General features: G+C 45.4%; 1 protein-coding gene across 1 annotated transcript in view; it reads left to right on the top strand.

Annotated features, from left to right (window-relative positions):
* The window catches only part of SAG (S-antigen visual arrestin), a 116,582-nt gene extending 98,426 nt beyond the window's left edge, over window positions 1–18,156 (top strand). Inside the window, exon 15 of the mRNA XM_069213765.1 lies at window positions 15,221–18,156. Coding sequence (XP_069069866.1) covers window positions 15,221–15,322 — 102 coding nt within the window. The 3' untranslated portion in view covers window positions 15,323–18,156. The remainder of the gene's footprint in view (window positions 1–15,220) is intronic.
* The last annotated feature ends 312 nt before the right edge of the window (window positions 18,157–18,468 follow it).

Here is an 18,468-nt window from a genome sequence, read left to right as displayed (position 1 = left end):
GCTTACTGGAACACCCTTATAATTCCCTAGTATATGGTACTGAGGTACCCAGGGTATTGGGGTTCCAGGAGATCCCTATGGGCTGCAGCATTTCTTTTGCCACCCATAGGGAGCTCTGACAATTCTTACACAGGCCTGCCACTGCAGCCTGAGTGAAATAACGTCCACGTTATTTCACAGCCATTTTACACTGCACTTAAGTAACTTATAAGTCACCTATATGTCTAACCTTTACCTGGTAAAGGTTAGGTGCAAAGTTACTTAGTGTGAGGGCACCCTGGCACTAGCCAAGGTGCCCCCACATTGTTCAGGGACAATTCCCCGGACTTTGTGAGTGCGGGGACACCATTACACGCGTGCACTACATATAGGTCACTACCTATATGTAGCTTCACAATGGTAACTCCGAATATGGCCATGTAACATGTCTATGATCATGGAATTGCCTCCTCTATGCCATCCTGGCATAGTTGGCACAATCCCATGATCCCAGTGGTCTGTAGCACAGACCCTGGTACTGCCAAACTGCCTTTCCTGGGGTTTCACTGCAGCTGCTGCTGCTGCCAACCCCTCAGACAGGTTTCTGCCCCCCTGGGGTCAAGCCAGGCTTGTCCCAGGATGGCAGAACAAAGGACTTCCTCTGAGAGAGGGTGTTACACCCTCTCCCTTTGGAAAATGGTGTGAAGGCAGGGGAGGAGTAGCCTCCCCCAGCCTCTGGAAATGCTTTCTTGGGCACAGATGTGCCCAATTCTGCATAAGCCAGTCTACACCGGTTCAGGGACCCCTTAGCCCTGCTCTGGCGCGAAACTGGACAAAGGAAAGGGGAGTGACCACTCCCCTGACCTGCACCTCCCCTGGGAGGTGTCCAGAGCTCCTCCAGTGTGCTCCAGACCTCTGCCATCTTGGAAACAGAGGTGCTGCTGGCACACTGGACTGCTCTGAGTGGCCAGTGCCACCAGGTGACGTCAGAGACTCCTTCTGATAGGCTCCTTCAGGTGTTAGTAGCCTATCCTCTCTCCTAGGTAGCCAAACCCTCTTTTCTGGCTATTTAGGGTCTCTGTCTCTGGGGAAACTTTAGATAACGAATGCAAGAGCTCATCAGAGTTCCTCTGCATCTCTCTCTTCACCTTCTGCCAAGGAATCGACTGCTGACCGCGCTGGAAGCCTGCAAAACTGCAACATAGTAGCAAAGACGACTACTGCAACTCTGTAACGCTGATCCTGCCGCCTTCTCGACTGTTTTCCTGGTGGTGCATGCTGTGGGGGTAGTCTGCCTCCTCTCTGCACTAGAAGCTCCGAAGAAATCTCCCGTGGGTCGACGGAATCTTCCCTCTGCAACCGCAGGCACCAAAAAGCTGCATTACCGGTCCCTTGGGTCTCCTCTCAGCACGACGAGCGAGGTCCCTTGAATCCAGCAACTCTGTCCAAGTGACTCCCACAGTCCAGTGACTCTTCAGTCCAAGTTTGGTGGAGGTAAGTCCTTGCCTCCCCACGCCAGATTGCATTGTTGGTAACCGCAATTTTTGCAACTTCTCTGGCCCCTGTGCACTTCCGGCGGAAATCCTTTGTGCACAGCCAAGCCTGGGTCCACGGCACTCTAACCTGCATCGCACGACTTTCTAAGTTGGTCTCTGGCGGCGTGGGACTCCTTTGTGTAACTTCGGGTGAGCACCGTTTCACGCATCCTCGTAGTGCCTGTTTCTGGCACTTCTCCGGGTGCTACCTGCTGCTGAGAGGGCTCCTTGTCTTGCTCGACGTCCCCTCTACCTCCTGGTCCAATTTGCGACCTCCTGGTCCCTCCTGGGCTATAGCAGCATCCAAAAATGCTAACCACACGATTTGCAGCTAGCAAGGCTTGTTGGCGTTCTTTCGGTGGGAAAACACTTTTGCACAACTCTCCACCGCGAGAGGGATCCGTCCACCAAAGGGGAAGTCTCTAGCCTTTTTCGTTCCTGCAGAATCCTCAGCTTCTTCTGTCCAGTAGAAGCTTCTTTGCACCCACAGCTGGCATTTCCTGGGCATATGCCCATCTCCGACTTGCTTGTGATTTTTGGACTTGGTCCCCTTGTTCCACAGGTACCCTAGATTGGAAATCCACCGTTGTTGCATTGTTGGTTTGTGTCTTTCCTGCATTATTCCTCTATCACGACTTCTTTGTCTTTGGGGGAACTTTAGTGCACTTTGCACTCACTTTTCAGGGTCTTGGGGTGGGCTATTTTTCTAACCCTCACTATTTTCTAATAGTCCCAGCGACCCTCTACAAGGTCACATAGGTTTGGGGTCCATTCGTGGTTTGCATTCCACTTTTGGAGTATATGGTTTGTGTTGCCCCTATCCCTATGTGTCCCCATTGCATCCTATTGTAACTATACATTGTTTGCACTGTTTTCTAAGACTATACTGCATATTTTTAGTACTGTGTACATATAACTTGTGTATATTTGCTATCCTCACTCTGAGGGTACACTCTGAGATACTTTGGCATATTGTCATAAAAATAAAGTACCTTTATTTTTAGTATAACTGTGTATTGTGTTTTCTTATGATATTGTGCAAGTGACACTTGTGGTACTGTGGTAGCTTCACACGTCTCCTAGTTCAGCCTAAGCTGCTCTGCTAAGCTACCATTATCTATCAGCCTATGCTGCTAGACACCCTATACACTAATAAGGGATAACTGGGCCTGGTGCAAGGTGCAAGTACTCCTTGGTACTCACTACAAGACAGTCCAGCCTCCTACATTGGTTGTGCGGCGGTGGGATAAGTGCTTTGAGACTACTTACCACTCTTGCCATTGTACTTTTCATAAGAGAAAAATATACAAAACAAGTTCAGTGTGTGTACACATAGCTAAAAAGTTTTGTATTTCCTCTTCTCACTGTTTTCTAAAGTGCTGAAAAGTACTTCTAAACTTTCAAAAAGTTCTTAAAAGTTTTAAAAGTTTTTTTTCTGTCTTTCCAAAAAGTTCTGAAAACTTTTTTCTCTTTTTCTATCACTTTAACTCTCTCTAAAAATGTCTGGCACAGGCCAAAATGTTGATCTGTCCAAACTTGCATATGACCACCTTAGCTGGAAAGGAGCAAGGAGTCTCTGTGTAGAGAGAGGTTTGAGTGTAGGGAAGAATCCTTCCTTGCAATTGTTGCTTAATATGCTTAGAGAACAAGATAAGGCCAAAGGGGCCACATCTGTTGAAAAAGTAGCAAATGGTTCCCAAACTGATCCAGGGACTCCCCCAGGAAAAGATTCAGGAAAGAAAGTTCCTAGCCTGCCCATTACTAGACAGTCTAGCATAGTTGGTACTGAGGTGGAGTCACATCATACAGATGATGTGCTCTCACATTACACTTTCAGCCAAGCTGTTAGGGTGGCCTCTGTAAGGGACAGGTCTCCTTCTGTTCATTCCCATCATACCTCTGTATCTAGGAATGTCCCTCCCACGAACCCTGATGACAGAATGTTAGAGAGGGAACTCAATAAGTTGAGGGTGGAACAAACCAGACTGAAGCTTAAAAAGCAACAGCTGGATTTGGATAGACAGTCTTTTGAACTAGAGAAGGAAAGACAGAAGTTGGGTTTTGAAACCCATGGTGGCAGCAGCAGTATTCCCCATAGTCATCCTGTAAAAGAGCATGATTCCAGGAATCTGCACAAGATAGTTCCCCCTTATAAGGAGGGGGATGATATTAACAAGTGGTTTGCTGCACTTGAGAGGGCCTGTGTTGTACAGGATGTCCCTCAAAGGCAGTGGGCTGCTATCCTATGGCTATCATTTAGTGGAAAAGGTAAGGATAGGCTCCTTACTGTGAAAGAAAGTGATGCCAATAATTTTACAGTTCTTAAGAATGCACTCCTGGATGGTTATGGCTTAACCACTGAACAATACAGGATAAAGTTCAGAGAGACCAAAAAGGAGTCTTCACAAGACTGGGTTGATTTCATTGACCATTCAGTGAAGGCCTTGGAGGGGTGGTTACAAGGCAGTAAAGTTACTGATTTTGAAAGCCTGTATAACTTGATCCTGAGAGAGCATATTCTTAATAATTGTGTGTCTGATTTGTTGCACCAGTACTTGGTGGACTCTGATCTGACCTCTCCCCAAGAATTGGGAAAGAAGGCAGACAAATGGGTCAGAACAAGGGTGAACAGAAAAGTTCATACAGGGGGTGACAAAGATGGCAACAAGAAGAAAGATGGTGAAAAATCTCAAGATTAGCATGGGGATAAGGGTAAAACCAAAGATCCCACTTCAAATCTTAAACACTCTTCAGGAGGTGGGGATAAAACAAATTCTTCCTCTTCTTCTCAACCTACACAATTTAAAAAGCCTTGGTGCTTTGTGTGTAAAAATAGAGGCCATAGGCCAGGGGATAAGTCCTGTCCAGGTAAACCCCCTGAGCCTACCACCACTAATACATCAAGCTCTAGTGCCCCTAGCAGTAGTGGTACTAGTGGTGGGACTGCTGGCAACAGTCAAGTTAAGGGTGTAGTTGGGTTCACTTATGGGTCCATAGTAGAAACTGGGGTAGTCAGTCCCAAGACAGTTTCTGTCACACCTAGTGGCATTGGCCTTGCCACACTGGCTGCTTGTCCCCTTACAATGGATAAGTACAGGCAGACAGTTTCAATAAATGGTGTTGAGGCCTTGGCCTACAGGGACACAGGTGCCAGTATCACTTTGGTGACTGAAAACCTAGTGCACCCTGATCAACACACCATTGGACAACAGTATAAGATTATTGATGTCCATAACTCCACTAAGTTTCTTCCCTTAGCTATAATTCAGTTTAGTTGGGGTGGAGTTACTGGCCCTAAGCAGGTGGTGGTATCACCTAGCTTACCTGTAGACTGTCTCTTAGGTAATGACCTAGAGGCCTCAGGTTGGGCTGATGTAGAGTTTTATGCCCATGCAGCAATGCTGGGCATCCCAGAGGAATTGTTCCCTCTAATTTCTACTGAAATGAAAAAGCAAAGGAGAGAAGGCCTGAAAACTCAGGATCCCTCCCATCAACAGGTAAAAAGGGTATCACAGTATCCCCTAACCACCCTACCATTCAGGATACCATTCCTGTGGTGGGAGAAACCTCTCCTGGGGTGGCACCTGTTCCAAGGGAATCATCAGTTGGCAAAACTGTACTCCCTGAGGTGGAAGTACCTCTATGTGGGATAACTAACAGTGGTGAGAAAAAGAACACCATTTTAGTTAACATGGAGCATCCCTCCAACCCTCCCAGAGAAACTTTAGTGCAGAAACCCTGCACTACCTCACAACACTTAGGACAGCATCCCTGCCCTAGTGTGGAGCTCATAGGACAGCATCCCTGCCCTGCTCCAACTCAAGAGAAACAGCATCCCTGTTCTCTCTTCCAGCCATATAGACAAAGTTTTTGCCCAGCAATGGCTTTTCTGAGACAGCATCCCTGTCTGGCATTTCCATCACTACAAATAGGTTTAGTGGACAATTCCCACTGCTCTAAACTAAAACGTACTGATAGAAACTCTGAAAATACATCTTCACATTGTTGCTTAGCTAAAAAACTTCAAACAGGGTGGTTTACATCCCCACAGGGAAGTAACCATATAGTGGATGATAAAGGGAGTAACCAGTCTATTGCAGAGCTACTCTCTACTTATCACCACTTAGACAATAAAGTCTCAACTGGCCAAGGTTAGCCTTATTGTCCTTCGTTTGGGGGGGGGGATGTGTGAGAAAGTAGCCTCTTTCTAGCCTTGTTACCCCCACTTTTGGCCTGTTTGTGAGTGTATGTCAGGGTGTTTTCACTGTCTCACTGGGATCCTGCTAGCCAGGGCCCAGTGCTCATAGTGAAAACCCTATGTTTTCAGTATGTTTGTTATGTGTCACTGGGACCCTGCTAGTCAGGACCCCAGTGCTCATAAGTTTGTGCCCTATATGTATGTGTTCCCTGTGTGGTGCCTAACTGTCTCACTGAGGCTCTGCTAACCAGAACCTCAGTGGTTATGCTCTCTCATATCTTTCAAATTGTCACTAACAGGCTAGTGACCAATTTTACCAATTTACATTGGCTTACTGGAACACCCTTATAATTCCTTAGTATATGGTACTGAGGTACCCAGGGTATTGGGGTTCCAGGAGATCCCTATGGGCTGCAGCATTTCTTTTGCCACCCATAGGGAGCTCTGACAATTCTTACACAGGCCTGCCACTGCAGCCTGAGTGAAATAACGTCCACGTTATTTCACATCCATTTTACACTGCACTTAAGTAACTTATAAGTCACCTATATGTCTAACCTTTACCTGGTAAAGGTTAGGTGCAAAGTTACTTAGTGTGAGGGCACCCTGGCACTAGCCAAGGTGCCCCCACATTGTTCAGGGACAATTCCCCGGACTTTGTGAGTGCGGGGACACCATTACACGCATGCACTACATATAGGTCACTACCTATATGTAGCTTCACAATGGTAACTCCGAATATGGCCATGTAACATGTCTATGATCATGGAATTGCCCCCTCTATGCCATCCTGGCATAGTTGGCACAATCCCATGATCCCAGTGGTCTGTAGCACAGACCCTGGTACTGCCAAACTGCCTTTCCTGGGGTTTCACTGCAGCTGCTGCTGCTGCCAACCCCTCAGACAGGTTTCTGCCCCCCTGGGGTCAAGCCAGGCTTGTCACAGGATGGCAGAACAAAGGACTTCCTATGAGAGAGTGTGCTACACCCTCTCCCTTTGGAAAATGGTGTGAAGGCAGGGGAGGAGTAGCCTCCCCCAGCCTCTGGAAATGCTTTCTTGGGCACAGATGTGCCCAATTCTGCATAAGCCAGTCTACACCGGTTCAGGGACCCCTTAGCCCCTGCTCTGGCGTGAAACTGGACAAAGGAAAGGGGAGTGACCACTCCCCTGACCTGCACCTCCCCTGGGAGGTGTCCAGAGCTCCTCCAGTGTGCTCCAGACCTCTGCCATCTTGGAAACAGAGGTGCTGCTGGCACACTGGACTGCTCTGAGTGGCCAGTGCCACCAGGTGACGTCAGAGACTCCTTCTGATAGGCTCCTTCAGGTGTTAGTAGCCTATCCTCTCTCCTAGTTAGCCAAACCCTCTTTTCTGGCTATTTAGGGTCTCTGTCTCTGGGGAAACTTTAGATAACAAATGCAAGAGCTCATCAGAGTTCCTCTGCATCTCTCTCTTCACCTTCTGCCAAGGAATCGACTGCTGACCGCGCTGGAAGCCTGCAAAACTGCAACATAGTAGCAAAGACGACTACTGCAACTCTGTAACGCTGATCCTGCCGCCTTCTCGACTGTTTTCCTGGTGGTGCATGCTGTGGGGGTAGTCTGCCTCCTCTCTGCACTAGAAGCTCCGAAGAAATCTCCCGTGGGTCGACAGAATCTTCCCCCTGCAACCGCAGGCACCAAAAAGCTGCATTACCGGTCCCTTGGGTCTCCTCTCAGCACGACGAGCGAGGTCCCTTGAATCCAGCAACTCTGTCCAAGTGACTCCCACAGTCCAGTGACTCTTCAGTCCAAGTTTGGTGGAGGTAAGTCCTTGCCTCCCCACGCCAGACTGCATTGTTGGTAACCGCGATTTTTGCAACTTCTCTGGCCCCTGTGCACTTCCAGCGGAAATCCTTTGTGCACAGCCAAGCCTGGGTCCACGGCACTCTAACCTGCATTGCACGACTTTCTAAGTTGGTCTCCGGCGGCGTGGGACTCCTTTGTGTAACTTCGGGTGAGCATTGTTTCACGCATCCTCGTAGTGCCTGTTTCTGGCACTTCTCTGGGTCCTACCTGCTGCTGAGAGGGCTCCATGTCTTGCTCGATGTCCCCTCTACCTCCTGGTCCAATATGCGACCTCCTGGTCCCTCCTGGGCTATAGCAGCATCCAAAAACGCTAACCGCACGATTTGCAGCTAGCAAGGCTTGTTGGCGTTCTTTCGGCGGGAAAACACTTCTGCACAACTTTCCACGGCGAGAGGGATCCGTCCACCAAAGGGGAAGTCTCTATCCCTTTTCGTTCCTGCAGAATCCTCAGCTTCTTCTGTCCAGTAGAAGCTTCTTTGCACCCACAGCTGGCATTTCCTGGGCATCTGCCCATCTCCGACTTGCTTGTGACTTTTGGACTTGGTCCCCTTGTTCCACAGGTACCCTAGATTGGAAATCCACCGTTGTTGCATTGTTGGTTTGTGTCTTTCCTGCATTATTCCTCTATCACGACTTCTTTGTCTTTGGGGGAACTTTAGTGCACTTTGAACTCACTTTTCAGGGTCTTGGGGTGGGCTATTTTTCTAACCCTCACTATTTTCTAATAGTCCCAGCGACCCTCTACAAGGTCACATAGGTTTGGGGTCCATTCTTGGTTCGCATTCCACTTTTGGAGTATATGGTTTGTGTTGCCCCTATCCCTATGTGTCCCCATTGCATCCTATTGTAACTATACATTGTTTGCAGTGTTTTCTAATACTATACTGCATTTTGTTTAGTACTGTGTACATATAACGTGTGTATATTTGCTATCCTCACTCTGAGGGTACACTCTGAGATACTTAGGCATATTGTCATAAAAATAAAGTACCTTTATTTTTAGTATAACTGTGTATTGTGTTTTCTTATGATATTGTGCAAGTGACACTTGTGGTACTGTGGTAGCTTCACACGTCTCCTAGTTCAGCCTAAGCTGCTCTGCTAAGCTACCATTATCTATCAGCCTATGCTGCTAGACACCCTATACACTAATAAGGGATAACTGGGCCTGGTGCAAGGTGCAAGTACCCCTTGGTACTCACTACAAGCCAGTCCAGCCTCCTACAGTGTGCTACACTAAGGGCAAATAATAATAACAATAATAATGGCAAACACCTTTAATTCTGTACCCAAAAAATTGACGTTCATGGAAGGGCACCTGAGACAAAGCTTACATGGCTTGTGTTGTCTGGCCCTACTGGGAGGAAGCCCATGTGCTGTTATAATATTGCACTGGGATATTTTGGTTGCCGGAAGCTCAATCTAATGAGATCACGTACCACTGACAGTGCATGGCGGGGAGGATGTGCGTATGTATGGCAGTGTGCCGCCTGCTGGAGGAACCTACATTGTTGTAGCTTGGAGCCTGTGCATCAAAGGAGGATGTGCCCACTCCCTGAGTCATATGACACCGACTATGTACTGCTTGAGGAAACTCACACTGCCATAGTTAGATCGCACTCCTAGATGCTGTGGCAGGAAGTACATACTGTAGCAGCCATTTGCCATAACAAAGTCAGTATTGGATGAAGCCCACGCTGATGGAGCCATAAACCATAGATAAATCTGTGTTGGGAGAAGCAAACACTCCTAAATCTGCATACCATACCTTGATCAGTACTGGGTGAAGGCACACTGCAAGAGCCATAGGCCATACCACGGTCAATATTGGGTGAAGGCAGACTGCAAGAGGCATATACCATACCCCAATCAGTATTGGATGAAAGCACACTGAAAGAGCCGTAGTCCATACCCCAATCAGTATTGGGCGAAGGCACACTGCAAGAGCCATATACCATACCCCGATCAGTATTGGGTGAAGGCACACAGCAAGAGCCGTATACCATACCTCAATCAGTATTGGTTGAAGGCACACTGCAAGAGCCATATACCATACCTCTGTCAGTAGTGGGCAAAGGCACACAGCAGGATCTGTAGATTATACCCTTATCAATATTGGTGAAGGCACACTGCAAGAGCCGTATACCATACCCGATCAGAATTGGTTGAAGGCACACTGCAAGAGCCGTAGACCATACCATACCAAGTTCCAAGGGAACTGTTAAACCTGTCTGTCTTAGGGTGGTCTTCCTCCAAACACTTTGCCTGCTTGCTTCCAATTTTACTGAGTTCGTTTTTGTTGTCCTTAGGACTCTGTGCACTGTAGGACTACTAACCAGTGCTAAAGTGCTTATGCTCACTCCGCTAAAACATGGTTTGATTGGTATATACCTAATTAGCATATTTAATTTACTTGTACATCCCTTGTAGAGTGGTATAAAATATATCCACGGTCTATAAATTAAATGCTACATGTGGGCCTACATCACTTATTGTGCCCCCCCCCACCTAAGTAGCACTCCAAGGCTTGTCCAAGGTCTTCCCATGCAGCCTGAATGTAGTGCCACACTGCCTTGACGACTTGGCATTTAAAACCCCTTGCCAAGCCTTTAACTCCCCTTTTATTACATATAAAAAACCCTACGTTAGGCCCTCAATAGCCCATAGGGCAGGGCACTGTGTAATTAAATAGTAGGACATGTGCCTTTCAGTTTTACATGTCCTGGTAGTTAACCCTCTCCCAAGTTCATTTTTCACTACTGCGAGGCCTACCACTCTCGTAGAATAACATTGGGGATTCCTTATTACATTTAATAAGCTGTAATTCCTAATCGAGAGGAGGTATGTCTGTCATGTTTAATACCTATAGAATTGTATTGACAAAGCCTCTTTAATGGCAACATTGAATTTATTGTTACGATTTTGAAAGTGACACTTTTAGAAAGTTGGCCTTTTCTTGCTCTTAGCCCTGTGTGCCTGCAGCCTGCCTCTGATCACTTGTATGGGATGGGTGACAGCTGAGCTTCGTGTATTCCCACTAGACAGTCACTCAAAGTGGCTGCTTAGGTGTGACTGGCTGGTACCTAATGGGCCACCCTGACAGGATGGGAGGGAGGAGCTGGCAACAACATCACACCCATACCTGCATAAGCTGTGTCCTGTCGCCACACAAAAGGCTGCATATCGCCATGTTGTGAGTCTAGAGCCAGGGCAGGAGATGAGGGCTTCTGTGCACTTTAAACACTTCTTTGAAGTCTCCACCACTTCAAAGGCGTCACTGGGTATAAGAACTGGACCTCAGATGCTACAACTTCAATACACATCTGGACCTGTGGATACCCTACCATTAAGAAGGACTCCTATGCTGCTACAAGGACTGCCACTCTGCTAGACTACTGCTCTGGAAGAAATACTGCCTGGCTGTGCTGACCTGCTGCCCTCCTTACTTGGAACTCCAACTGAGAACCCAGAGTGACTCCAAAGGCCAGCTGGCTGGTCTTCTGATCTGAAGTCTCAGGGGCATAAAAGAGTTCCAACCAACTCAGCACTGCAACTTGACTCTACCAACTGTGAGCATGACCCTCCAAGTGGTGCCACTGCAGTCCTAGGCTTATGGAAGTAGATCTTAAGGTGTTGCTCCAACAGAACCACTGCATCTCCACCGCTGTGTGGACAGAACCGGCGCATCTCTGCCGCTGAGTGGATAAAAGTGGGTCATCACTTTCTGAACCAGCACTGTGGAGCTTTCTTCTGCGCAAGATCCCGGGATCCCTGTTGATGACAGCCTCGACATTGATGCCAAACTCCCCTTCGCAGTCTCTGTGCTCATTGGAATCAGTGCATCTTCTTGACAGTGACATGACCAGCACCTGAACTTCCTCGCATCTCCGCTGCAACGCATTCACTGCTGCATGGGGAACTTTGTTGCAACTCCTCAACCGCGGGGGAAAATCAATGCATTTCCTCAATGGTGTAGTTCGGAACCAGCAAAATACTGCTGCACTAGGATTTTAAGGTAATTTGGTTGCGAAGTCCCAATGAGGTCCCTGTAGTCGGGCAGCGCTTTATTGCAGTTGGCCTGAACATTTGACTTTGTCCAGTTCCAGCGTGACCAGATATTCCCCGTTGGCACTTTTTGCTTCTAAGTGCAATCTTACAGTTTATTCTTTAACAATTCATAACTCAAGTTCTACCTATTGGATTTTTGTTGTTTTGGTCTTGTTTTCTTTATTAAACTAAGTTCTATTTCCTAACCAGGTGTGGTATCTCTTTGTGTGGCGTTGTCACTGTTTTACTGTTTGAAGTGTTGCACAAATTCTTTAGACATTGCCTCTTAAGTTAAGCCTGACTCATCGGTGCCAAGCTGCCAGAGGGTGAGCACAAATTAATTTAGGGCTTGTTTGTTACTTACCCTGACTAGGATAGTGGTTCCTGCTTGATCAGGGTGCATACCTCTGTCAACCAGGATCCCAATTTCCAACTGAAACATTTTTTGTTTAATACTGCTAGATTTATTTGATATATACGCTTCAATAAGTAATAGGACTTTCTGATTTGTAGCCTCTTCATGGAGGTGTGGGAAGGCTGCTATTTCAGTCTGAAGGATACTGTCTAAGCTTGATACATACTTTGTCCCTTGCTTGATACCCCTACTGCACCCATCTCTTGCTTGCACCTCAGCGTAATCTATAATGACTGCTTGTTTGATAGATCTCTACTCTTCTTTACATAGACACAAAAGGAGAGGCAGGAAGTCGGCGAGGATTGGATCTTTGATCACCATCAGACAGTGCTGTGCTAGTTGATGTGAAGCAAGGCAGTACAGCTGCTGCCTGTTTCATGACAGTCACTGCTTCAGGTTTTCCATTCACTGTGTGTCAGAATACTAATGTGGCCCACTCACTGACCTGTGTGAGGTCCTGGCAGTAGCCCCTATGGACAATAGCACGCATGTAGCCAGCGGAGACTGATATGTACAAGTCACGTAAATGATTTGTCTATCAAGCTCACCTCTTCTCTAAATGACCTTTGAAGTCCATTCATTTTTCAGTGATGCTGTTGGACAAATGCACTTTAAAATGCTCCACCATCTATGCTACTGATGCTTGTGGCATGTATTATACATTGCTGAGATGGGTAGTCTATAAATTATTGACCGCATGAACGCTGGTAAAACAGAAGACATTCGTGCATATCCTCTGGCTACTGTGACTCAAAGGCATTTCATTCACAGCTGCAGAGGAATTTCGGGCATTTTTTGTTAAAAAAAATGGATACTGTAACAATGGCAGTTTATTACAGATTTTTGTTAACTGTCCACTCTTTGCAAATGCTATATTTATATTTTGTTTGCATTTGTTATGATTAGCAATATTTTCATTTCCAAGATTCTTGAAACCATCCATCCCAAATATTGTTACCTTACACTCCTGCCAGTGTATTCTGTGAAGCTTCCCACTGCAGACTTCCACTAGAATGTCTGATCTCTACATATGATCAAGCTCTTCCTTCTGTTTCACACGCCCTGTGGATTATGGGGCAGTTAAGACGTTTCTTTTAAACCTCTCTACAAGGCAGCGGTCAGAAACAGTTTCACACAAACTGCTGCCTTTACAATGCATGGATGGATGTGGACGTAAATATATTTCTAGTTACCGTAATTTGAGTGTCACTAGGTTGCTTTTCTGTCCTGTCAGAAGAGCCCTACTGAGACCCTTACTTTGAGAGATCCTGGCCGAAGGTCTTTTACAAATCAACTTACAACTAATATATGCTTCTTGCACTCCTGACAATGATTAAGGAATCTGATGAGTGGGACCTTAACATGGACCCTCAGAACTGAAGGATTCCTATCATGACCTACACATGTGAGGGGCTATAATCAACATTATTTCATTTGGCGGGCTCTTACATATCCTAAAACTCAGAGACATAGGCCTAGATGTATGTAGCTTTTTTTTGCTCACAAATAGTCCAATTTGCAGAATTGGGCCGTTTGCGAACAAAAAAAGCATTTTCCAATGTGTAAACCTCAATTTGCGATTCGCTAATCAATTTACCGAATCACAAAATGGGTTTGCGACTCACTATAAGGAAGGGACATGCCAGGGGCGTCCCTTCCTAAAAGCGACTTGCAGTGGCATGTATGATTGTTTTCTGACCGTGAACGCGATCGCAAAATAATCGCAGTTAACACCAATTTCAAATTGGTCGTAACCCATTCGCAAAAGGGAAGGGGAACCCGAGGGACCCTTTCCCCTTTGTAAATGCATGCAAAAATGTTTTTTAGGAGCAGACAGTGGTCCCACGGACCATTGCCTACTCTTAAATAATGAAACAGAAACGTTTAAAAAAAAAGATTGCTTTATTTAAAAGCCATCACAGACATGGTGGTCTGCTGACTCCAGCAGGCCACCATCCCTGTGATTGTTGCGATTCCCAGTGGGGCGCAAATTGCGACCTACCTCATTAATATTCAGAGGTAGGTCTATTTGCGACCCAGTGGGACATGCAAAAGAAATTCAATGGAGTTTCGTACATTTGCAATTGCGATTTCCTAATTGCGATTCGCATGAAATCACTATTAGGAAATCGCAATTCCAAACATTTATACATGTGTCTCCTAGGGCCAGATTTACAAAACTTTTTAGAGGTTGCAAATGGTCCGATTCATAGAATTGGGCATTTGTGACCACTAAAAAACATTTTTGCACATGCCAAGGCCAAATTGCGATTCAGTAACCTCTCACTGAATCGCAATTTAGCTTTGAGATTCAGTATTAGGAAGGGGTGTGTTCAGGGCATCCCTTCCTAATGCAGAATCACAATGATATGTATGAATGTTTTGGGACTGAAATACAGTCACAAACATTCGCAGTTTACCACCAATTTCAAATTGGTGGTTACTAATTCGCAACTGTAAAGGGATCCCCTTTGTGAATGTTTGTAAAAGCATTTTTTAAGAGCAGGCAGTGGTCCCATGGACCACTCCCTGCTCTATAAAAATGAAAAGAAATCTTTTAATTTACTTTTTTAAACATATCCCATTTTCCTTTATGGAAAACGGCCTGCATTAAAAAAAGATTGCTTTATTAAAAGCAATCACAGACATGGTTGTCTGATGACCCCAGCAGGCCACCATTCACATGATTTTTGCGATTCCCAGTGGGTGGCAAAGCGAGACCTACTTCATTAATATTCATGAGGAAGGTCTACTTGCGATCCTCTGGGAATCACAAATAAAACTCAAGAGAGTTTCATACATTTGAAATAGTGATTACCTAATTGTGATTTGCAAGGAATCTCAATTAGGAAGTCTCTATTTCAAAGTTTCGAACATGTGGCCCCAAGTCCCTTGGACTACCATTTTGAGTACTAATTGAAAATTATAGCTTTTTGGTTACAAATAATCCACTTGGAAACGTATGTCAAAAGTATGTAAAGTGCATTGCGTCTGTGTTCATGCTATCATGTTAAAGCCTTATATTTCTCTTGAAATACCTTTAAAAACATAAATATTTTTTAAGGTCCTGATAGAAAACTTCTCAATGCAGTATATGAAGATAAAATGCTACAAATAAATGGATCTTGAGAATAATGAGGGTTGCTTTTGACTCTGAGCATGATCCTCTATCTGTGTTTTTCCCAATCGCCAGTGAACAGGACGAAGACTTGGTATTCGAAGAGTTTGCCCGGGAGCAGCTCAAAGATGAACTTCAGCCAGATGAGAAAGACAAGGATGAAGAAGATGATGATGACAAATAGAGGTTGATGCAGAGCTCCTTGGCGACAACCATCAGGCACAGGAAATTAAGGCGCCACGTCAGAGGCCTACTCCATTAAAAAAGTGTGCTCTTGGTGTCCGGATAAAAGGATAACTGGCTTAGATATGTACAGTCTTTAGATGCCTTAAGTTAACTTTATTTTATTGTTTAAACAGAACCCATACCTCCTCGCAGACTTGGGGTTCAGTGAAAATAGATGTGAATCCCTGTGATACAGGAAGTAAACAAGGGACACCGAGTTATTGAGAAGAATAATCTATAGAGCCAAATGAGCAAGGGAAGAGTTTAGGTTTGGCTTAGCTTTTGAGACTTGGAAATCAAACACACTTGCAGTAGTCCCCTTTCATCTACTCTTTCATGAGTCTCCCTTGGTTCACTTTCCCCATCTTGCTCTCTTATTTACATATGTGTTTCGTTTACCATACCGTTTTCTCATGGAGGAACGCTCAGTCTGCTTCCTTGCTCTTCTCAAATTATTCTCACTTTTGTAGCCTTTTCTGCTACTTTCTCCATCCTCCCATTATTCGTACTTCAGTTCCTTTTTGCTAATTTGCTCTAGCTTTGAGTTATTTTTATTTGAGTAGAGTTCTTATTCTCTTTCCTTCTCTACCCCCCTATTATTGATACTCTGGTTTCCTTTCCCACTCTTTGGTTCTTCATTCTGTTACCCTGACTCTAATTTATTTCTCTATCACTTGCTGGTCTCCTATTGTTTTCACATGAATACTTTTTCTCTCCTTTTTTCACTTTTTCTTCTTTTTCTCTTTCTGTTCTTCCCTGACCACCCTTCTATTCTTACTGGGATTCCATTCCTCCACTTTCTTCCTACCCAGCCATCTTGATTCCAGCCTACCCCTCTCATGCTTACTCTTCTTTTCTGCAGGCCATACAGTAAGATGCGTTTTGCAGTACAGAAAGTCTTATGTTCTTCAGTGGACGATGGGAAGCAAGTTTCACAGGAGAAGGTGCTGAGATCCGTAGGGGAGTATGGGGCCTCAGAGATATGTAAAGGCAATAACATAGAAGAGTGTATAGCAGTGAATAGAGATAGAAGGAGAAAGATATGATGTGGAATGGTAGACAGTGAGTGGAAGGAGAGTAGGGTTCACACTAGAAGGACATAAAGTGGATTTTTCAATCGTGTGGTTCTTGATCCAACAGAATCAACAGAATGATATGGCAAGGTCACCAAAGGTGGAGCGAAATCAATCAAATATAGCACATTGCCAACATAGGGCCCTGTTTAGAGTTTAGCTAGAAAGGTACTTACTCTGTCTGCCAAACTCTTGGTCTGCCTGCCTCATTTAAAGACGGGCGGACCATACGTTTTCCATCGCTGGAGCCCTATTGGATCTATTGGTGGAAACCATGGCCGCGAAGGACAGAAAATAAATAATCACATCACACCCTGGGTGGGAACTCCGGGGTCATTATTTTTGTTGGTTTTCTGAAATAAACCCCGGCTTTGGGAATATGCTGAAGAAAAAGAAAAACTTTCCATAAGTTTGGTGAATGGCTGCCCAAACAGACAGCTGCCACGATTGCAGTTACTTTCAATGTATAGAGATGACCACTGGGCCGGTAGTCATCTTTAAATTTGGCAGACAGTAGTCTATCAGAGTGGCAAACATAATGTCTTCCTCCACCCTTACAAACGCTACTCTGTCAGGCCCCTGGTATTGAAAATGAAGGGCCTGGTTCAAAGTTTGGTGGGCAGGTACTCCGCCACATCACAGAAATTCCATCTGCCTTATTACAAGTGCATTATATTCTAATGCACTTGTACTGTGGAAGATGGGATATATGTTACGTTTCTGACAGTACAAGTTCGCCAATCACTAAATCATGCCCTAAGTTAGCTGGTTCACAAGGCTGGGGAATTGGGGTTATAAAAGGAAAGAGAGGCTGGTTCAAGTTGTATTTCAGGAACCATGAGATATAATGTAGTCAGAAATTAAGAAACAAATGGGTGGATGGTTATGCTTTTATGGTTTAGAGTGCATTGTGGGGAATAGAGGGTGGATAACGAAGCAACAGAAAGGACATGTGGGGGTTGGGTGCAGAGTGAATGATACATTTATGTGAAGGAAAAAGGTAGATGAAAGAGGAGAGGAGGTGGTAGGAGGTAGATGATAGTTATGAGAGGGGGAAGCAGGTGCATGGTAGAAGGGTCACAGAGTAGAGGGTGGAAGATATGGTGAATTGGGTTGCCTCCTAATAAATGCTGCCGGAAGGAAGAGGGTAGTTAGTGTAAAAGAAAGTGTGATAAAGCATGCATAACTGTAGTGAGGGGGAGGAAGAATCTGGAAGTTGGAGGGGCAACATAGAGCAGGTGATAGAGGCCAAGGAGAGGCAGAGAGAAAGAGATAGCTGTGAAGGACAGGTGGATCTGTGCGAACAATGACGAAGAGGTGAAGGTGGAGCAGATGGGGGATAGAGGAGTCGAAGGAGATATGCAGATTAAATAACACAGGGCGGAAAATGTGAAGGATACATTATAAATGTTGATTGGAGAGAAAGGACAGGCAAGGGGTAAATAATTTATACTAAGAAAGATGTAACTCCATTGCCTAAGAATGCTTGGCCAATGTGGAAGAAGAGTGACCCATTAGATAAAGTCACCTGGGCTTACATGTACTGGGGAGTGGATTCTTGAACATTAGTGGCACCACCACAATTATTAATTAATACTGACTATGTACCTCCTAATCCTACGAACAAGCAATATCCGATGATGATGGTGTGTGTGCGTTGCCTCCTTGCCAAGCTCAGACTTTGGTTTAATCTCAACTCCCAATAAAGAGCTGATTATGACTCATGGTGTGGCAGTTCTTCTGCGACGTTCAAGAAAGTAGGAGATAGATGCTCTCTACAATTTCGCTGCATTTGTTGCATGCTCACAATCTACATGTAACATAATTCCTCAAGATCCGTAGCACCAAGGAGGGTATGGATTTTAAAATAAGAGAATGGACTTCGGTGCGTGGGGATTCAGCACATGATTATATCTGTCTCGCAGTTCTACAACGCCCTCCCCATCTCTCTCTGTCTCACTTGCTATCCTGCAGACAACAGATACATGAATACGTTTTCTGGCACTCCTGATTACCCACCTGGACGCACCCA

Source organism: Pleurodeles waltl, chromosome 11, assembly GCF_031143425.1.
Source record: "Pleurodeles waltl isolate 20211129_DDA chromosome 11, aPleWal1.hap1.20221129, whole genome shotgun sequence".
NCBI lineage: Eukaryota > Metazoa > Chordata > Amphibia > Caudata > Salamandridae > Pleurodeles > Pleurodeles waltl.
Note: the sequence above shows the minus strand (reverse complement) of the source record. Positions and strands in the feature narration are given on the sequence as shown.